General features: G+C 35.5%; 1 protein-coding gene across 1 annotated transcript; it reads left to right on the top strand.

The window, feature by feature from the left end:
• Positions 1-18: 18 nt before the first annotated feature.
• Positions 19-19741, top strand: LOC134532973 (polynucleotide 5'-hydroxyl-kinase NOL9). Its single transcript, XM_063370064.1, has 7 exons — positions 19-230; positions 8724-10312; positions 12218-12419; positions 15197-15339; positions 16055-16277; positions 16731-17020; positions 18208-19741. The coding sequence occupies exons 1-7, from the start codon at positions 130-132 to the stop codon at positions 18456-18458; spliced, it is 2799 nt and encodes a 932-aa protein (XP_063226134.1). The 5' UTR covers positions 19-129; the 3' UTR covers positions 18459-19741.
• The last annotated feature ends 741 nt before the right edge of the window (positions 19742-20482 follow it).

Genomic DNA, 20482 nt, shown 5'->3' with positions numbered 1-20482 from the left:
TTAGGAAACCACCCTTTGTTTTGGTTTATCAATTATTTTTTAAAACGTGCGTTACTGTGTGTTTGTTTAGGTTAATTTTAGTTTGGAATATAGACATAGTTAAGTATTCTAATTTTTTTGTTGTATTTAATGGAGAAATTTGTGTCGTCCCTGAAGCGATGCAAGAATGATGCTGTATTGTTTCATCCTCTTAGGAAAATTAAATACAATCAACTTAAAACAAAATTAAAGTAAGTGTCGGGTAATTGTTCTTCATTTGGTATCCAGTTTATATTACAGTTTTATAATTCATTTTTTCAATCAAATATATTTTTCCTATGTTACAGTTTTACATCACAAACACATTCAAATAATTACTTTATTTTAACATTTTACTTAAAAATGCAATTGGTTACGTTACACGGATCAATTGTTCCCGGGAATTATGTTAGTATACAGTGAACAGTGTACAGTTTATATCAAAACTTTATAATACATATCTTAAATTTTTTTTATTTTTATTTTATTTACATTTTCAAATTACAAACACAATCAACTATCAACTGCTTACTTTTTAAAAAAAAATTTCATTAAACTACAATGTGATATGTTCCACAGAACAATTATGGAGAGTATTCTAAATCACAATACCATAACAATATCACCATTAACACCTCTACATTCTTGCAGGACAAGCATGGGAATGTGGGGTTTTGGGTGGTGAGCATTTACATGCTTGTTTTGCACAAATTATGTTTATTAAATTAGCATTTGGGCATCATATTCTATACTACATCACTACTTATTTAAGTACAGAACATGATACGGAAGATATATTTCCCACATTGTGCTTAATAGAATCTCACGCAGTTAAATATATTTTGCAATACCACATTTTATAATTTAACTCTTTATTTTAAAAATTATTTTAACATCCCAGGTATTAAGTATACTATAGTCCAAAAATTTCGGTAAATATGTAGTGTACGGATTATCGTCAAAAAATTTTTTTTCAATCTGAAATAACTTTTATTATATGCTCTTTTACATCCTCTTTTCATTACAGCCTGCGGAGATAAGAAATTCCAATTACTTTTAGCGATATTGATGTTCTAATTTTGCAATACAAGATTATGTAATAATTCGATCGCCGCCATTTTATATTTTGCCGTGTGTGCGTGAATGACTAAATAACAGAAATTTTCCATTAGGTAAGGTTAGTTACATTATAAATACCTACTTCAAAATAAACGGAAATTAAAAATAATATCAATTAATTTTACTTGTATAGTTTTAAGTATTTATAATGTAACTGACCTGACCTAACAAAACGGGACAAAGGTAGATTAGGTCAGGTCAGCTACATTATAAATACTTTGAAACTGAACGGACATTAAAAATAATAAAATTAATTTTAATGGTTGTTTAGTTTTAAAGTATTTATAATGTAGCTGACCTGACCTAACAAACCGGGACAAAGGATGAACAGTAGGAACTCAGGTAATTTTCTTTTTACTTATTACTTGCGCAACAAATAAAACATTAAAATTTGAAACGTTAAAAACTCACCTAAGTTAGAGGCGGGTACAATTCCTTTGCCATTAGTAGAAAATGATGTAGTCGTTCACCTACGTCGCGAAAAAGAAAAATCATACTCGTAAACAAGCAACAATATTGAACTCCGCATGAGTGCACAGGATGAAAATTAAAAAATGTGATATCTCTTAAAGTATTTGGAATTTCTTATCTCTGCCAGGTTTAATGAAAAGAGGAAGTTAAAGAGCACAGAATAAAAGTATTTTTGGAATTTTAAAATTTTTTTTAACAAATATCGCCCAAATATGAAAATTAAAAGATTCGATATCTCCTCAAGTATTTGGAATTTCTTATCTCCGCAGGCTGTAATGAAAAGAGGTCGTAAAAGAGCATATAATGAAAGTTATTTCAGATTTTTAAAAAAAATTTTGACGATAATCCGTACACTACATATTTACCACAATTTCTTGTACGTACATAACACAATACCTACTGTTCATATAATATTTACAGTATATTCTACACTACATTCCCACTCAGTTTAATATATTTTGCATATCACATCTGTACATATTAATTGTTTTTTTTGTTTTTGTTTTTACTATTGTACTAATACAGTAGTACAGAGATCTAAAAACTATTTATTTATGTTCATTTCATCATTGATTAGCTACCAGCTGTGGAACTGCCTAGTTTGTTCACCTTGTAAACCTAATTTCTGAAAATCCTTTTATTTTTGCACAATATTTTTATATATTTGGAGCATTTAAGAGCAGTTCATGTAATTACACAACATGTGTTTTATGTCATTAGAGGCCGTTTAGGTCTCTGGTGATGTTTCTGAATGGCATCATGTGATTTTCCGTCGTTCCGGCAGCGTGGAGCTTCAAGCTTGCAAACTATTACATTATTTGAATCTTTGAGGCATCTGGTGAATTGCATGATGGGATTTAGAACACCATCTGAAAAATTGTTTGGTTCATCCCAGATGAGCAGCCTGTCTCACCTGGCAGTGAAGCAATTAAGCAGGGGTGCCCACAAGGGGGGGGTAACGACGCAGACTGCGTCATTAAAATTTCAGGGGGGGGGGGGGGTGTTAAAAACGAGAAAAATGTATATATTATTTACATACAGGGCTGCAACTAGGGGGGGGGGGGCAAGCGGGGCATACGCCCCGGGCGCAAAGCTGTGGGGGCGCCGAAATCGCTTGCACTGTAATTCCTACTACAACTGGTAACTAGTAAAACGTTTTTTAACTTGCATGCCAGAAATGTCTAATCTGATTTACAATATAACGTCTCAACATATTTAATGAACAAGTCTAGTGATTATACTGACTACTTTATGGACATAGTGGGTTCATGCATGGAAGTTACAGTAGCACAGAAACTGTTACACGTAGGTATGGAAAATGCTTAAATAGCACCATTTTTCCTCCGTGGGAGGCCCACCGGACCCCCCGCTTTATTGGTGTGGTATGTGCAAAAAAAGAGTGGTAAAGGGGGGGGGGGGGGGGGGCTCATGAATCCATTCATGCCCCGGGTGCCAGAGACTCTAGTTGCGGCCCTGTTTACATACTTATAGCTTCTAATGTTAAAATACGTTTCTGGTGCTTTGATAGTTGAAAGGGATCTTGTAAATCAAATAGGCAACCCCGCACTGTCCTCAACAAAAGCAGTTTGGCATATGTCGGTTCAGGATGGAAATATTACCTGATATGACCAAACAAAATTATTATTAGAAAACCAGTTTTAATTAATGCAAAATGTGACAAAATATAATACTAAAAAAGTATAATATTATAAAATCATTGAGTAAATCATTGAGAAAATGGCATAAAAAAATTGGGGGGGGGGGGTGGCACATCATTTGGTTAGGGGGGGGGGGTGAGTCATAGTGTTTGGGGGAGGTGGGCACCTCTGAATTAAGGACCTAAAATACTTAATAAAGTGTGCAAAGAGACACAAAATGTGTGTAATAAGTTGCAGTAGTATGTACATATGTGTGATGTGTACGTAAAAAGTGTGACATATACGACAACAGCGGACTATTTATTGTTACAAATCATGTAGTTAGGAATTGCCAGGAGATGGCATGCTGTGATGTAGGTGAAGTCCCTTTTTAACCTCACTATTACCATGTTGTACATGCCCAAAACAATCCGGAAATGGTGTTTGACCATGTCTGATGATGGTTAGTAAGTATGAATTATAATCTTTGTCATTAAAAAAAAGTCACTTTCACAAGAAAGTCTTTTAAACTGTTTCCACACTGCAAATACTAAACTGCAGCCAATTTTTTTGGGCATTTAACCAATGTGGTGCAACAATTAGCTGAAGGAATACAAAAAAAAAAGACTTCATGCAGTTAGCATGTAATCATGCAGACATGACCACCCCCTGTTACAAATAGAACTGTCCAGATGTTCAGTTGAAATGTTGAAAAGGTAGGTAGGCCATATTGGACAACTGTTTAAAACTGATTTTAATAATGCAAATTGGATTTAAGGCATTTATCACATCCGGATGCACATAAAATTGTGTTCAAACTCTGCCCAAAACCTCAATGTTGTGTTTTAGATTCAAGTTTTATGAATAGTCCGGTTATTTATTTATTTACCGTACATACAATATATCCACTTGCACTAACTCTCAAGACTAGAGATCTGCGATGCACACACTCGTGTGTCTACCAGTTTATTTAGCCTGGAAATTGATTGAAATTATTAATAGCAGTGAATTTAACTGATTTAAGTAACATTTTTCTATGTACCTGAACACAGATGTGGGCGAATGAGAATTTTTCTTGTGTTGTGTCCAGCAAACTGGCAATGATAGATAACAAATAAAATTTTAATTTGCGTATTATTTTTAACAGAAATAATGTTGGAATGGTTTCAATTAAATGTTTATTTATATAATATATATAAGTTGAAATAAAACTTTATGCTATGCTGGCCCCTAGTTGTGGTAGCCACTCTAATAAATCTCCTTGCCTTGTATTATATGGTGTTAAACACTCTCTAATTAATATGGTGTGTTCTCACGGGATTCTTGGCGCCTACCCTCGTCGCAGTAAATACCAGGAACGCTGCTACTGGATGGTCTGCCCAGACTGATAGTCCAGCTAGCACGTCACTGCCCTGTGTTACTGTCCAGAGAGTAATTAAGTAATTATTAAAAGGAAATTTGGTATTGTTGTGTGACTAGTGGAACTTTGCATATAAATGAAATAATAATAACTGAAAAACATATGATTTTAATGGGTTCTTGAATATGGGTGTGAAGTTACGGTTAACATGTGATTAAGCGAGAACAACCAAGGTGTCAAACCTAGGTGTCGGTAATTAGATGCAAATGACGTCACTGGAACACATTGAATAACATGCCGGGTCTAGCTATACGTTGTCGGAGGCTTGAGGCTCTCTTCACAGGACCTCCAGGTGATCTGCTGCTACACTGGAACACTGGATGCTGTAAGCTGTAATTGGCGAACTACAGAAGCTCTGAGGTAGCCGGGTATCTGGCTGAAGACTCGATTTCCCTCTCGTCCTAGAAAGTCTGGTTTAATCTGGATCGGTCTCACCAATCGTCGTGGCCGATCGCAGCTGGCGCTGACCTCAGTTGTCTGGAACCACTACGGGACGAAAACGGGACCGACGCGGAAGTTGGCACTCGATGTCGCCGATACTCCCTATCTAGGACTTATTTAGTCCAGATACAATTCTCTCAACTCGTAGAGCGGAGAATTCTAAGTAGTACACGATCGCGGATGACGCGAATCTTCTATTTCTCGGGCGGCAACCAAGGCTTTGGTTCGCCCCAGCCCGAGAAACGTCTTCCCGCTGCAAGATGGCGATGGCGTCTCCCTTCTTCCTCCTTATAACTCTTTACTTTCAGTCCCTAGCAACCAAGGAGCTATCGATATCAGCAAACATAATAAACTGCATAGTGAAATAAAACTTGGATGTTAGAGTGTAAGAGAATCGAACTAAGACCAAATGAATAAAGTTTCCAAAGAATAATTCTTAGAAGACCCTGAAGTTAAAAGTGTGTTATCTATGGCAATAAGATGTGTTATATTTGTTATACCTTGGTTGTTCTCTTTACAATAAAATAGTTAAATACATAATATTGGCCCATGAAATATACAATTAATGTTACAATAATAATAAAAATAATAATAATATAACTGTAAACAGTTGGACTGGTTACAAAGTAATATATTTTTCTTTTCCAATGTCACTACTTCACGGTTAATAAAAACTGGTTATTTTGGTATAAGTAACTGTTTGTGATTATTTAGTAAACAAAGCCAGTCAACCCTTTTTATAATTTATCTTTGTTTTTTTACAAGCTCAGAGTTATGTAGATGGTGCCTGACTACACAAAAGTACCATTATAGAAAGTAGATATTATTATTATTATTATTATTATTATTATTATTATTATTATTATTATAGTATTTTTATTCACTATAGAGAGAGATAGAGTGTGTGTGTGTTCACTACTGTTATATAGAGTGAAGGCACACACTATTACATTACTCACTCATTCACAGAGTACTGATCTATACAGAGTAGGTATTAGATGCATAGTAGCAATCTTCAGTTACTGTAATATTTACATTATGAATTAAATTCTCAGGTATTGTAAAGTATGCTTCAGCCTTACCTATTCTAGTGTAGAACACTATACGGAAAATATAGGTATTCCGTACTCTAATTTAATTTTCTCAAAAACAGTATCTTGTGCAAAACAAGTATGTTGAATCTTCCCCGTCCATAAAAGCCCATTTCCGCGCTTGTACCATAAGAACGTACAGGTCATAATTACTTTTGCACAGCCTTGATGACTCAATTAATATCCCTACCATATTGCGATGTAAACGTAATTAATTTTTTTATTAGCTGACTTACCGTTACCCAAACTTTCTCTTCATTTTTATCATTTCAACACTTACAAAACAATCCTATAAGAAGACGAGCTGTTTTTACATTACCTACCTAATAAATTTAATGATTCACTTAACCAAAGAAAATATTTTACCTAACATTGCAAATGAAACACACACAACACACCTCATACAGCAAAAAAAAAAATTCTCATCAAAAAACTATAAATCACAAACATTTAAAAGCCATAAAAACCACTTACTTTTTTTTGGTGTTATGGCAATAATAGTTTATTTTCAATATTTCTCTTGCATATATTAAATTTATGCCAGTAAAATTTTCCATTCTCAATTTAATTAATTATGTATTGTGAAACATGAACCATCGTTTTCCTGGTCACTACTACGATCACAACCACATATTTTTTCTCTACCATTATATTAATTTAATATTAATAAACACAACCTTGCTTTTTTATCATGATTACTACACTCATTACCACAAACATCCGTTATTTTTTACTACCTACTAATTAGGTACTTATTGTGTATTTATTTATTCACTTATTATAAAGATACTCCATTTCTCTTTTACTTAACTCCTACTCGTACAACTGCTGCTATTATCGCTCCAAAACTCACACAGTCATTTGTATTTATTTTTAAGGCACCATTTGACTGTCACTGTTGCCAATATTACATACCATATTTTCCTTCGAGCCTCCATTCAAGTTTGTTACCATCACCCAACTTCCATGATGTCAAACATTTCCTCATCTTACTTTCCAACCAATAGTAAGTATGGTATCGAGTTGTGAACTTGACCCCAATTATGTTCCTCAAAGTTTAATACATATTTTCAAAATTAAATATTTTTTCGTAATTATACATGTTTGCATCACAAACACATCCAATTCCTTTCTTTATTTTAATTTTTTATGTTAAAATACAAAACTGGATATGCAATAAGAAACAGTTACCCAAATATCATAAATTGCTCAAAATCACTTTTGGAAACTTATTTCATCTTTTCTCAATTTATCTTAGACTTAAATAATTTTGGTTAACAAAAAAGCATTCTTACTCACAGCTTGTTATGGCCAGTGATCTAGCATCATCAAACTCAGAAACATGTGGAATGGTAACAACAATTGATACCTTATCATATTCTTGTTTCTTTCAACTTCGGCATGCATTCAAACTTAGCTCACAGGGCCAAAAATATAGCTGATTAAATAAGTAATAAAAAATAAATAGATAGTGACAATTAAATGTACTTTCCAATCTCCCGTGATGGCTTAAAATTCTTCCAATATTAATATCCAATGAATAACTTTCCTTGACTGCTTATTGAAAATAATGCTACAATCTGCCACCTGTGTAGTACAATGCATTCATTTTTTTAGTTAGGGACAAAACTTAAGTAATTGTTAAGAATAGTAACTCACACTGGAAAAAAAAAAATAAAGAATTTTTTTTGCTTGATAATTACTGGATAATTTAGCTTCTTAATTATTTGGAATTTCATGTGAATTTGTGCTTCATATTAGAAAAATTTTTAGATGGGAGGGCTGTGAAAATCAGAAAACTCTTCGTGAAATTTTGAGTGTTTTTGTCATTTTTGTTTTGTGTTTGTGATTATAGTTTAAACTATTTTTGGGTTCTATCTTATGTATAGGCCCAACACATTGGTATGTCCTCTTCTCAAAAAATTACCAACAATCAGAACTTAAGTAATTTACATAGTAATTAAGTTATGTCATAAATAGTTTTTGAATTAAGATGTGAAATCTCCTGTCAATGGTAGTAAATTTATATCCATCAAAGATACAATTTAATAATTGTTTAAATATATTTTTTATTTGTCACTGCATTTATGGAAGTGTTTATGATGTTCTTTTATAGGCCCAAGTCACATTTGCCTATTTATCTTGATCAACTTATAAATTTTAGTAGGTTTTCAATTTAATTTCTATAATTATTTATATATATATTTAACAAAAAAAATCTGAATAATGTAGCTGGTAACTGGAGTGCTATGTCAGTTTTAACATGTTATCGGTGATGATGGTTACTAAGGTATCACACTTTAGGACTACAGCTACAGACCTACTCCTAGCATGACTTCTATTTTTTTGGGTAGCTGTCAGTGTCAGAGTGGTTCTGAGCTCACTGTAATTCTGTAGGTTTCTTTGAATGAAGTCTTCTGAATGTAAGCATGCAAGGTTAAAATCCTGCCTTTACTTAAAAATTTGTTTTAGTTTTATTATGGTGGGGTTATTTAATATATATTTTAATTTTTTTTTTATATTTAGGTCAGTGCTGAATGAAAACGTAATTTTTGGACAAGATGAAACAACAGACAAAAAGAAGAAGAAATCTTATTCTAATTTACAGCTAGAGAAGATTAAGAAAAGTAACTTACAGGAACTTGTCACTGTTGTAGAAAAAACACCCAAAAAAAGTGGAAACAAAGTCTCCAAATCAAAAAAGAAAAACAAGAATTTGAAGATAATTGACCAACCAGAGGCTGTCATCAAGAAACAGAAAGAGAAGTTGAAAAATAAGGTAAAATCTTCAGGTACTAATGTTAAGAAGAAAGAAAATGCAAGAAATGTTTCTGATACTAATAATGCAAATATTTTGGAAGTTCACGCCCTACAGAAAATTTTCCAGGACAATGAGTGTTTCACTCTATTAGACACAACAGCAGACAGTAGTGTTTTAGATGAATATTTGGAAAATGAACAGTCTTCGTTCGTAAACATGTATAGTACAAGTTCACCAGTAGTTGTTCGGAATAAGCGTAAACCGGCTGTCACTCACTGTATGTTACAAGACTTTAAAAAGAAACAGAAAAAGAAAGTAAAAACTTCAGGTTCTAATGTTAAGAAGAAAGAAAATGCAAGAAATGTTTCTGATACTAATAATGCAAATATTTTGAAAGGTAACAACAACCTACAGGAAATGTTCCTGGACAGTGGGTCTTTCAGTCTACAAGACACAACAGCAGATGGTAGTGTTTCAGATGAGCATTCAGAAAATGAGGAGATATATTTTGTAAACATGGATACTACAAGTTCGCCAATAGTTGTTGACAGCAAGAGTAGACCTGCTGTCACTCACCGTATGTTGCAAGAATTTGGAAGGAGCTCAAATATAAATCAAAATGATTCAGATGAGGAATTCTCCTCCGTTTTGTCATGTTTCCGCAAGTTTAAAAATAGCAGTAACGTTGTTCTGGAAACTTGTGAGTTGAGTCCCTCGTGCACCATACAGGTTAATTCCGCTCCGGATGAACAGAGTCCAGTTACGAAAGTGAAACAACCCATGGTAGTTCCAGACAAAAATCCACTGCTAAGGTTGCACAGATTGCCGAACCGTAGTTGTGCCATGACGATGAAACATCCCTGCGATGTGTACGTGCGAGGGCAGGTGAAAGTGACGGTGTTGAAAGGAGCTGTTGAGATACTGGGATTCAAGGCCACGCCGGAGAACAGCGAGAGTGGTCTGAACGTGTTCAGCCCTCAGAGGTGCATGTGTGTGAGTATAGTGTCGTGCAAGCCGCAAGAAGGGGCACAAGATAACAGCTACATCAAGAAGCTCGAGGCTCTAAAAGCGAGTTACAGCAAACTGCTCAAGGAGTGCGTTGCTAGTGACTGTGTGCTGTTGCTGCAAGAAACATCCAGTGTTCTCACCAAGTATCTGAACAGACATTTCCCCATTGATTTATTCCCAAAAGTTTTCTCTGGCAATGATAGGAAATTCTACAAGGAAGAAAATCTACTGCAGTGCCAATTTGAGTTGCCGGGCACTGGTGTGAACGTAAGCCATTTAACCAGGAAAGACGAGTGGGAACAAGTTATTTCAGATTCATTACTTTTTGCTGGTGGATCAAAGACTGGTATGTATATTTTTTATTATGTCTTATGTTACAAACAAATTAATTGCTGCTAGATGGGGATGCATGATTTTGACATGAAGTATGTTAGTCTGATTACTGCTGGTATCCAGCAGAATTTTAAATATTTCCCTGCTCTACAGGTAGTCAGCCATTAGAGTGCGTCTTTTTCAGAAATGATCAGCATTTATCTTCTCCTCCCTCAACTTTTTCTCAGACTGTACTTCATCAGAACAGATGTTTCTCAAATTATTCAGTACTGTAGACATACTGTGTTATTCATCACTCTCTACAGGAAATTTCATTTAAAATAGAATTGGGTAGACTCATAATGAAAATAATATTTTCTATCTTATGTAACTCTACAGCCATGCTATTAAAATAAACATTATTACAACATATTAATGGCACAAATTTTCTTTTATATTTATCTTTAAATAATCACATTAGGTATTCTCGAAATGAATTTTTGCAATTTCGGATAAGTAGGCCTAGTATTAAAAATTTTAGTACACATTTGCAGAGTTTATTGGTGCATTGCAGAAAAATTGGTTGGGTATGTAGTACCTGTTTTACATAAGAACATACAAACTGAACAAATAATTTCACACTAAAACCTTATGTAAATTAAAAAAAATTTTTTTGTATGATTTAATTAAGTCTATTGCCCTGGTTGCTACTGTATTCATGAAGTTCTTAAAACTAAACACTTTGAAAATTAGTTTTAAAACCTAAATTATTTTAGTTAAAATTGTTAAAAATTATCTCTTAAAGTTGAGGTCACACAGAAAGCTACGCTGTGTTCGCGATCTTCACAATGTTGGGATGTTCACTGCGTCAGGTAGTTAGACAGAATAGTCTAGTTCGTGATGTCGGAAAGATGCATGCCGTGGGATTCAAGTGATGATTACAACAATTATGATATTCTACTGACTCACACAGTATGTAAATGTAATAAGAAATAGGTTCCATGAAGTTAATCTAAGAGGAAAAGAATTTCATAATTTGATGATGCAGTTGCTTGAAGAAATGAAACCGAATTTATGGATTATTTCAGAATAAATACAATTCATTCCCTTGAAATCAAATTCCAGGCATTGTCCTGTATATCCTGCCTTCTATGTTTTTCCATTGATTTATTACATAAGCATGAACATTTTCGTAATCCTTGAATGAACAATTCCATCCACATGACTATTTAAAGCACATTAATGAGCACATTAAACTTCAAAAAAGGAAAAGTAGAAGTACAGCACAATTTCACACCAAAACATATGTTTTTGGTTATCTGCGCAAACACAAAGTCAGCAACATTAAAAAAAAATAGTTGAGAACCAAACACATGGCAACATTTCCAGGATCGCCAACATAGCAAACATAGTGAACACAGCTTGGTGTGGCCAGTGACACCATAGATGCAGCTGACTATATTTTACTTCGCGTAGCGAACATAGCAAGCTTAGCACCCTGTGTGGCCACGGCTTAAATCTGTCATGACTGTGATCCCTTACCAAATAATGCATATTAAATTAAAAAAATTAATTCAATAAATATAAAAAATTAATCTTTTCAGTTACAGGTTATGGCCATAGGTCATTCTGCAATTTGGTGTATTATTACTAGAGAATTTTGACAGGAATCTTAAATATGAATGAAAATAAAAACCACAAGTTTTATTTTTACTCTAGGCAGAGTTAACGAGATGGTATGACCTACTCTAGGGGCAGACCTTTTTTTCCGCCCAATCCAAGGAATGGATGAAGCATGATAAGGTGGGAGTGGAGCCAAATCACCTAGGGAGATTCAAGTGGTTCAATCACTACTTTACAGGGACTGTTCTTGGGTATAATGTGAAGTTTTATTGTTATGTTTCATGGGAGTTTTTTTTTTTCTCCCCTTGTGAGACAGTCGTACTAGGAGGGAAAGGTGTCGGGAAGTCAACATTCCTACGCTTCCTGGCCAACTCCTGGTTGTCGAAAAACGATGCTGTACTGTGGCTGGACTTTGACCCGGGCCAGGCGGAGTTCACGGTGCCAGGCTGCTTGTCTGCCATTTTGGTGAAGAAACCTCTTTTGGGTCCCAACTTCACTCATCAGACCACGCCGATCAGGTCAGTGCAGTTTATGCAGCCCATCAGAGTGTGAGGACTGATTTGCCATTGAAATGTACTCAGTTGTTGTGAAAACACTATTTAAGAGGCTCGCCTTGTCAGGTGTTGGTGAGGTGGTAAGATAAGTGCGACGCTAGGTGGTGTTTCAAGCACAGCATATCCTCTAAGCGCAAGGCTCTTAACTGGCGTGCAGTCTTCTCGTCATACATAGGACAACAACGAAATTTGAGCCATGACCATAACATTATATGACAGAGAAATGAAGGTAAAGATGTTTTGCAAGGCGCTTGGGTGCTTTCAAGAATCTTTGCCGAACTTTCCATGTGTAAAAATTATTCTGAACACTTGCGTTTTAGCCCTTCTCATTCTCCTAAAAATACAGTTTAAAAACTAAATACGGAAACAGAACTATCCATCAGCCGTCATAGCATTCTTGAATACTTTTCGTAAATAGACCCACTCGGATATATTGAATAATTTTCAAATCATGTTCTTTTCTTCCAAAGCCTCACACACCACACTGATTTTTTTTCCTATTGTTTTTATTTAAGACCTATTTCAAAAATTTTAATTTGGTATCGTCGCTGCATTTGGTGTTTAGTCACAAAAATATTTTCAACAGATGACGTCAGCCGGGGCTTTGCCTCGTAAGCCTGGTCCGACTCCAATGTCCAGCACCCCTCCTTTCCGGCATTTGTACCGCCGACGTACGTGCGCAGTGTTGTTAAAAGTACTCGGAAAAAGTAATTGGGCTCAATTACAATTACTGTGGTGACAATGTAACTAATTACAAGTAAAAATTTCTTTACATAGATGTAATCAGTAAAATTACATTTACAATTACTTTCCGCTACCATTTTAAAACTGACTTACAATTTTTTTTTACACACTTACATTAATATACACAGTGTTGTTAAAAGTACTCGGAAAAAGTAATTGGGCTCAATTACAATTACTGTGGTGATAATGTAACTAATTACAAGTAAAAATTACTTTGCATAGAAGTAATCAGTAAAATTACAATTACAATTACTTTCCGCTACTATTTTAAAACTGACCTATGATTCAATTTTTTTACACTTTGTTACATTAATAAACATACATATATATTTTTTTTAAAAAATGATTTCATGTAATGATTAAATTTATTATCTTTAATTAAATGAATAATATTTGAGGACAAACTTGTTTGAGTAACATCAAAATACTTCATACAAGTAGCTACCTGTAATAAAAGTAACACTCTTTAAATTTTGGAATTGACCTTACAAAACAATTGCATTTTAAAGTTCTCATCAGATAGATTCCCTCTCTTGATGGCAAAAACATCTTTACCAGCACTAAAAAGACGCTCAACTTGACGGCAGCGATGTGTTAAATTTTAAAAATGCAGATTTTAGGATAGGGTAATGTTGGAGACACTGCAAGTCACTTTGGCTCTTCAGTTTTGATTATAGATGTTGTGTATATGATCGTAGTACTACAAGCGTAAAAATATAAACTTTACTAATACAAAAATGTATGTTCTTCTTGTTCTTAATTGTATTCATTATACGTTCCGAGAATAAAAGTAACGGCAAGTAAATATAAAGTATTGATTACCTTATGTATCGATTACAATTAATGTTATGTATTCCGATTACAAGTACGAATAATTTTTTTTAAATGTAACTCGTTTCAAGTATAAATTACTTGAAAAGTAATCGTTACAAGTAATCCGATTACTTGTAATTCGTTACTTAACAACACTGTACGTGCGTGTGTTCAAATTGCGCGCCACGGATTACCGCAAGAGGACGCTTAGCGGCAATGCGATGTCACCCGAAACCAATAACAACAATTATTATTTAAGTATTAATTTATAAAGTAGCGAGTGTTTCATATTCTGAGTGTGTGTAAATTATAAGAGTGTTTTATCTCTTCTTTAAAACCAACCCTTGGCGCGGGGTCACAGAGGAAGCTGCCTGCTGCCCGCGCGCCCAGTTCTTCTTGATCACTAGCCGAGACCAGACGTGTGCGGAGTTACTAGAGACGTGTGGCCACGTGTCGCCCACCCTGTGGTATCCGTATGTTAAGTGGTGTGGCGTGCCCGACGCCTAGAGCAGGCCAGAGCTTAATAAACTAGCGCTTTCAATTAGGGGACAAGTATCTCGCCTCACACGAGCCACGTAACTCCCTGACCGGGAGTCTCAGCCGGGTCCTTAATATGAAAAAAAAAATGAATTAACGCTTAATGTCTCTTTGATGTAGAGGTATTCAGAGATGTTGTGATAATGGAGCGTTGATGGAATAAATGTATGAGGGGAATGGGAGTACCCCGAGAAAACCTATTGGCTCACAGCAACTTTCGCCACCTTTCCGAAATAAATATTTGGGTACAGGCTCACCAGGAATCTAACTCAGTTCACCTCAGTGGGTGGCATGTGATCTGACCACTAAACCACCGTTGCCACTTGAAAATATTATTTAAGGATTTGTAGAGAGGCTGCAATTCAGTCCTAAACCGGAGTACCTACGATTTTGGTTTCCTTACTGTAATGGTGTATTAACGTGAAGTTCTTGAAAGCAGCTGTCAGTGTAATTGTGTAAATTACAAGAAAATATTATGTTATGTTCGAGTAAAGTTTTTGGAAATGTGGAAGTGATTTCCTGTTAGTGTAGCAGGTTACTGCGCAAGCCTTTGTGGGCCAAAAATGGCCTGCAGGCAGTGGGTTGGCCGCCACTGATATAGGATTTTGCATTGCCATAGAAATAATTTTTCTCTACATATTTTGCAGAATGGTGTTTCTTGGTGATATTGACGTTTCAAGATGTCCATCAAGGTACAACAGTTGTGTTGAGCATATTGTCCAGTACTGTCTCTCTCAACCAGACTTGCAAAACATACCTTGGCTCATAAACACTATGGGATACAGCAAAGGTAAGATTCTTGTATTTGTCACTAAACTACCTAGTTCCAGTTGTATGCAATGTAAATTATATTAGGGTTAAGTTTTGACACTGTGATAATAATTATATATTTTTAGTGTTTATTTACTGATATTTATTAAACCAGGTATTTTAAGTTTGTTGACGTGTCTTTAATATGGGCATCTCTTTCAGAAATATAGGGTCATCGGAAATGATTGCCAGGGTTTTAAATGGTTCTTTAAAAAAGTATTTAATGTGTATACATTTGTAGCATCTCAGAATGTTGAAAAAGTTTTTAAAGTTTTAGACCTAGAGATAGAGACTATGCCAAATAGATTTTTTTATGTGCTGAAGTATTTTCTTTTATATGTACTGGATGTTTTTTTTATTGTCTGAAGTGATGTTAAACCAAGATCTATATAATGGGCTTAGATTGGCTACAAATAATTTAGTGAGGAGTTAATGTCAAATGCCTTTCCAAAATCAAAGTTTTATGTATCAGACAAATCATTAAAAAAAGTCACTGGTTAGAACTAGTAGTGTTTATTTTTTTCACAATTAAATATTATTTTTAGTATATTGTATTCTGTTCGATTTATTGTTTATGAAAATAGTGTGAATATGTAGAAGCTGTTAGCTTTATGCTGTAATGAATTTGTAAAGCTTGGAGGTAAGCAAAGTTTTGCTAGTGTTGAAGAGTAAAATGATTTTGTTATCATTCCAAGGTCTTGGCGTAGAACTAGCCATCAGTATGATTCGTGTTCTTCGCCCAACTACTGTGATACACATCGAGAGCCAGCGCAGAGCGCAGAACTTTGCCCAGCCGTTGAGGAGCGGCTTTGTCAACAACCACGTGTCCATTTGGAAGAGTGGTTTTACTGCGTGTGACTTGGACTATGCTACTTTCATCCTCCCAAGTGCAGTCAAGGACAACTCTAACAGTTCACCGTAAGAGAATATTACACCATTGGGGTTTGAAGTCTTTGTTTGCAGTCGTGGAAGCCAGCACTGTAGAGATTCTTTCAAGATAACTTTTATAATTTTTTTTCTAACTGTGACACTTATTTTAGTATAGATGTTTAAATTGTTGCACCGTGCCTAATTAGCATTCAAAAATGAAAATTTGGAAAGACAAACAACTTAGTTGCTAATCCAGCGGCTGTGGTGTTGAACCTACTGGATCAAAGGCCTTTCACTGTGTATGAATAAAAAGAAAAAAATTCCACCTTTTTGACTATGCAGCTTACTTACATGCAGAAATGAAAATACATTTACCAAAAAAAAAATGATAAAAGGAATCGGTCAGGCACATCAAAGACCATACGTAATTTGCTAGTTTTGGAAGTGCTAGTTTCATGTGAGTTATACACAAGTGCTCACAGCAGGGTGTTTGTGTTTCAGGGGCTTGAAGCCGCGCGATGGCCGCGAGCTCGCGGTCTTGGCGTACCTGAGCCAGGTGGCGCGCCCTCCGCGCTACTCGCTGCTGGACGCCGTGCCATGTAGCACGCCCCTGGCCCGCCTGACACTGGGCATCTGCCACGAAGCCGTGCCCCAGTCGCGCGTGCTGGGCGCCGTGAACGGCGGCCTGGTGGCACTCTGCGCCTGCGACACCCGGCCGGTGTGGACCAGCGGGGACCCCGACATGGCCGGGGTCCTCTTGGAGGCCCCGGTCGTCCCCTGCCTCGGCTTCGGTGAGTTCGGTTGCGTTGCAATTTCCCGAGTCACTTTGCTGTCTCGCGCACCATGCTGGGTTTCATCATTTTATTGACATTGTTATTAATTGAGGGCTTTTAATTTTTTAATTATAATTTATAATATCCCTTTGTTTTATAGTGGTATTTCTATGATACCACTTTGAAAAAAATGTTACTATTCGCAATGTTTCAGTGGTACTGCTGAAATACCTCGCGCAAGCCTTGTGCTGCTATCTGGCGATCATAACAAGAACAAGCAACATTTGCTACTTTAATTTTTCCTTCCGCCATGTCTGCTAAAAGTTACACAATAGATTCTAATTTATTTTTTAATATATTTCTGTGTGCCTCAAAGGGATATATTACAATAGCTCTCTTGCATTTTATGTTTTGTCTCAAAATTTTCTCAACATATATTTATTTATTTAAGTACTAGCTGAAGTACCTACCTGGTGTTGCCTGGGCTGAACGTTAAGTGAAGGGAGTATTTTTTAATCGGATGTAGACAGTAATAATCTTCTTAATTTGAACATCAAGTGTGCAGATTTTCATCGAGAGTTGCCCAAATTTTGTTTCAAAGGGTAGAAAAGGGTGAAGTTTGAGGGGGGAGGGAGTATTTCAGAATTGTCATCACTATAATTCTATCATATATCTAATTTTCTCTTGCTTGAAAATTTGGGATTATTTTTATTTAATGTTTTCATCCTCATATATCGACTGATACAATTGTACTACTAGCTCGCTGTAGGAAAGGTTTTGATGGAGATTAAAAACTGACGAAAACTAGCTTCTACTGCACAGCTTAGGTTCCCCCCTCCCTTCTTTGCGACAGAGAATTTCCGTCACTCCCCTCTCTGTCGCAAAGAAGGAAGGGGGGAACCTAAGCTGTACAATAGAAGCTATTTTTGTCAGTTTTTAATCTCCATCAAAACCTTTCCTACAGCGAGCCAGTAGTACAGCCACTTTTATTGTATGTGTAAGGAAGTTAGAACTCCCGAAATTGGGTGATTAAAGTTAAACCTGTTGCAATTTGTGATTAAACTTTAGCTTAAGTCATGAAATTGGGCCTAATATAAAATATATCATAAGAAATTTATGACAGTCTTGTGTTTTACACATTGAAAATACAAAATGTGTACCTATGATTGAGCAACGTTTAAATGGAAACTATTCTATCGTACCAGGTATCGTGCGGGGGATTGACATGGTCAATAAAATGCTGTACTTGACAACTCCACTGCCTGTCAACGACATGTCAAGAGTGAACTGCCTCCTGATGGGTGCCGTGAGCCTCCCACCGTGTGTCAGCCTTGCCGTGGAATCGGGCTCCGGACAAGTGCCGTACGTCGCCAAGGGAGGGGAGCAGCCCATGGGCCGTGCAATGCGTCGCGCTTTCAGGCCTCATCTAACCACCGACCCTAGCACTGCTCCGTAATTGTTCTGTGTGTACCTGGCTTCCGTGCAAGGCACGTAGCAGCGCTTGCCTTCTTGTGAACATGCCTATGGTTCATTTTGGGAAAGAACCAGGAATTGGGGCAAAGCAAAAATTAAAAAATATTTAAAATTACAAAAGAACGTATGTAGTTTTTATTAGTGCCTCGCTAGATGTTTCTGGTACAGCTTTTTAACTCTTAAGACTTTTCTTGCATACAGTGTCATTAGGTCTTCATTTCTGTCCTGATAGTTTTTATGCTCAGTTTTCTAGACTGAAGACTTCAGGTGTAAATAGTGATAACCCTCAAAAGAATAAAATTCCAGTTTCAAGTGGTGTTGCTTGAAGGTTTCTATTTTCTGACTATTTTACAATATATGTAATGGTTCTTGGAAAAATGCAAAGATCAAAGTTTCATAGTAAATTGGTCACTGACACTGTCCATAATTTATAAGAAATTTTATTGTCACTATTTACACCAAGGAATTAATATTATTGTTAAAACCTTCATGTGAGAAGTTTGGTAGTAAAAGCCATATTTAACACTTGTTTGGGGAAGCAATGAAGATCTTTATCAGCTATCCACTTTTACAGAGAACCAGCAATGTCAATAAACATAAAAAATCTATGCTTTTAGCAAAATTATCATAAAGTTGAAGGGACCACTTTCAGATTCATACACTTATTTTTTGGCAGTACTTAGTGGTTTATTTTTTTGTAGCACAGACCAGACTAGCCAATATGTCTTTCATTGCACTTGCACATGTGTTATAATTGCTCCTTGCTGGCCTGCTGCTGATTGCAAGATACAAGTTTGTCAACTCAACCATTTTGAGCCAATCAAATTTAAGGATGGTGAGCACAGTGGAGGACTGTTCTAATTTTAGCAAGCCTTTTATTTAATTGGTGCATATATGTGAACAAGTTGTGGGATCACATTTGCAGAAGTTTCAAGAATCAAGAGTTTGTTTTAATCACAGTTGGACCAAAAGTGAATGTAAAACCAAATGAACATTTCAGTAATTGTTTCTTGAGTGTGTACACTTAAGAGCATGTAGAATTTTTAGGTTTTAACTGCTACAGTTTATATAAGCAATACTTTTAAGGTGATATTATTAACTTAGTTTTAAAACCTTTTTCTTGTTCCAAAATTGATTTGAAGAATGTGCAGTGGAATTGAAGGGAAAAATTTGTCATATTTATGGAGTCAACCTTTTCAATGTTTCATCTAGCACCTGTTATCATTTCTATACAGTAGAAGCAGAGTTAAAATGTCCATAACACAAGGAATTTTTTTTTATTATTAAAATAGTCTGATTCAATTTTGTGAAGCGAAAATAACGTAGTTAAAATAGCAGAAAACTTGACCTTGGTTGAATAGGATTTTGATTGAGCTGTCATCAGCTGGTGTGAATTAAAAACGAACGGTTCTGTTCCCAATCCCACCATGACAGTCATAGTCTCATGAAAACAGTGTGTGTTGGAACATTACCATGATATTATTTGAAGGATTCTTAAAAACTCAAACATAAGTAATCTGGCATGTGTGGGATCACAGCATTTTCAGATTATTGAACATAATATAGTTAACATGAATATGAAATGTAAAAATATGAAATGTATTCCTCTATAAAACAGGAAACTGTACTGAAATGATAAACTCGGAGTGTACTAAATGCGCCAGCAGCGCATCAATGTAACCATTAATCAGCATGAAGAAATCTAGGCTGGATTGGTGTGTGGGCCAGGTAACATCGATAAAGTGATGGCTTGGGCAGTTCAAGTAGACAACATTTGTTATCTAAGTTAGGAATCTTGTAGAGAAAGGTGGATAGTAACAGCTAAACCATATAAAGCATAGTAAATACCTTTCATTATATATATATAAATTACAAAATACAACAGTGATTTGGGAATTAGAGGTGAATAAATGGGCAAGTGCCGACAAAAATTCATGGATAGAGTAAAATTGGTTTAACATGTTAACCATTAGGCTAACTAAATGTTTCTATAACATGTTTTGTATG

The sequence above is a fragment of the Bacillus rossius genome, chromosome 6 (genome assembly GCF_032445375.1).
Source record: "Bacillus rossius redtenbacheri isolate Brsri chromosome 6, Brsri_v3, whole genome shotgun sequence".
In the NCBI taxonomy this organism is placed as follows: Eukaryota; Metazoa; Arthropoda; class Insecta; order Phasmatodea; family Bacillidae; genus Bacillus; species Bacillus rossius.
This window is presented reverse-complemented; position numbering and strand designations above follow the sequence as displayed.

Coding starts and splice junctions, on each gene's coding strand:
- LOC134532973 (XM_063370064.1), top strand. CDS start 130: ATGGAGAAATTTGTGTCGTCCCTGAAGCGATGCAAGAATGATGCTGTA. Junction 231..8,723: donor CAACTTAAAACAAAATTAAA/GTAAGTGTCGGG, acceptor TTTTATATTTAG/GTCAGTGCTGAATGAAAACG. Junction 10,313..12,217: donor TGCTGGTGGATCAAAGACTG/GTATGTATATTT, acceptor CTTGTGAGACAG/TCGTACTAGGAGGGAAAGGT.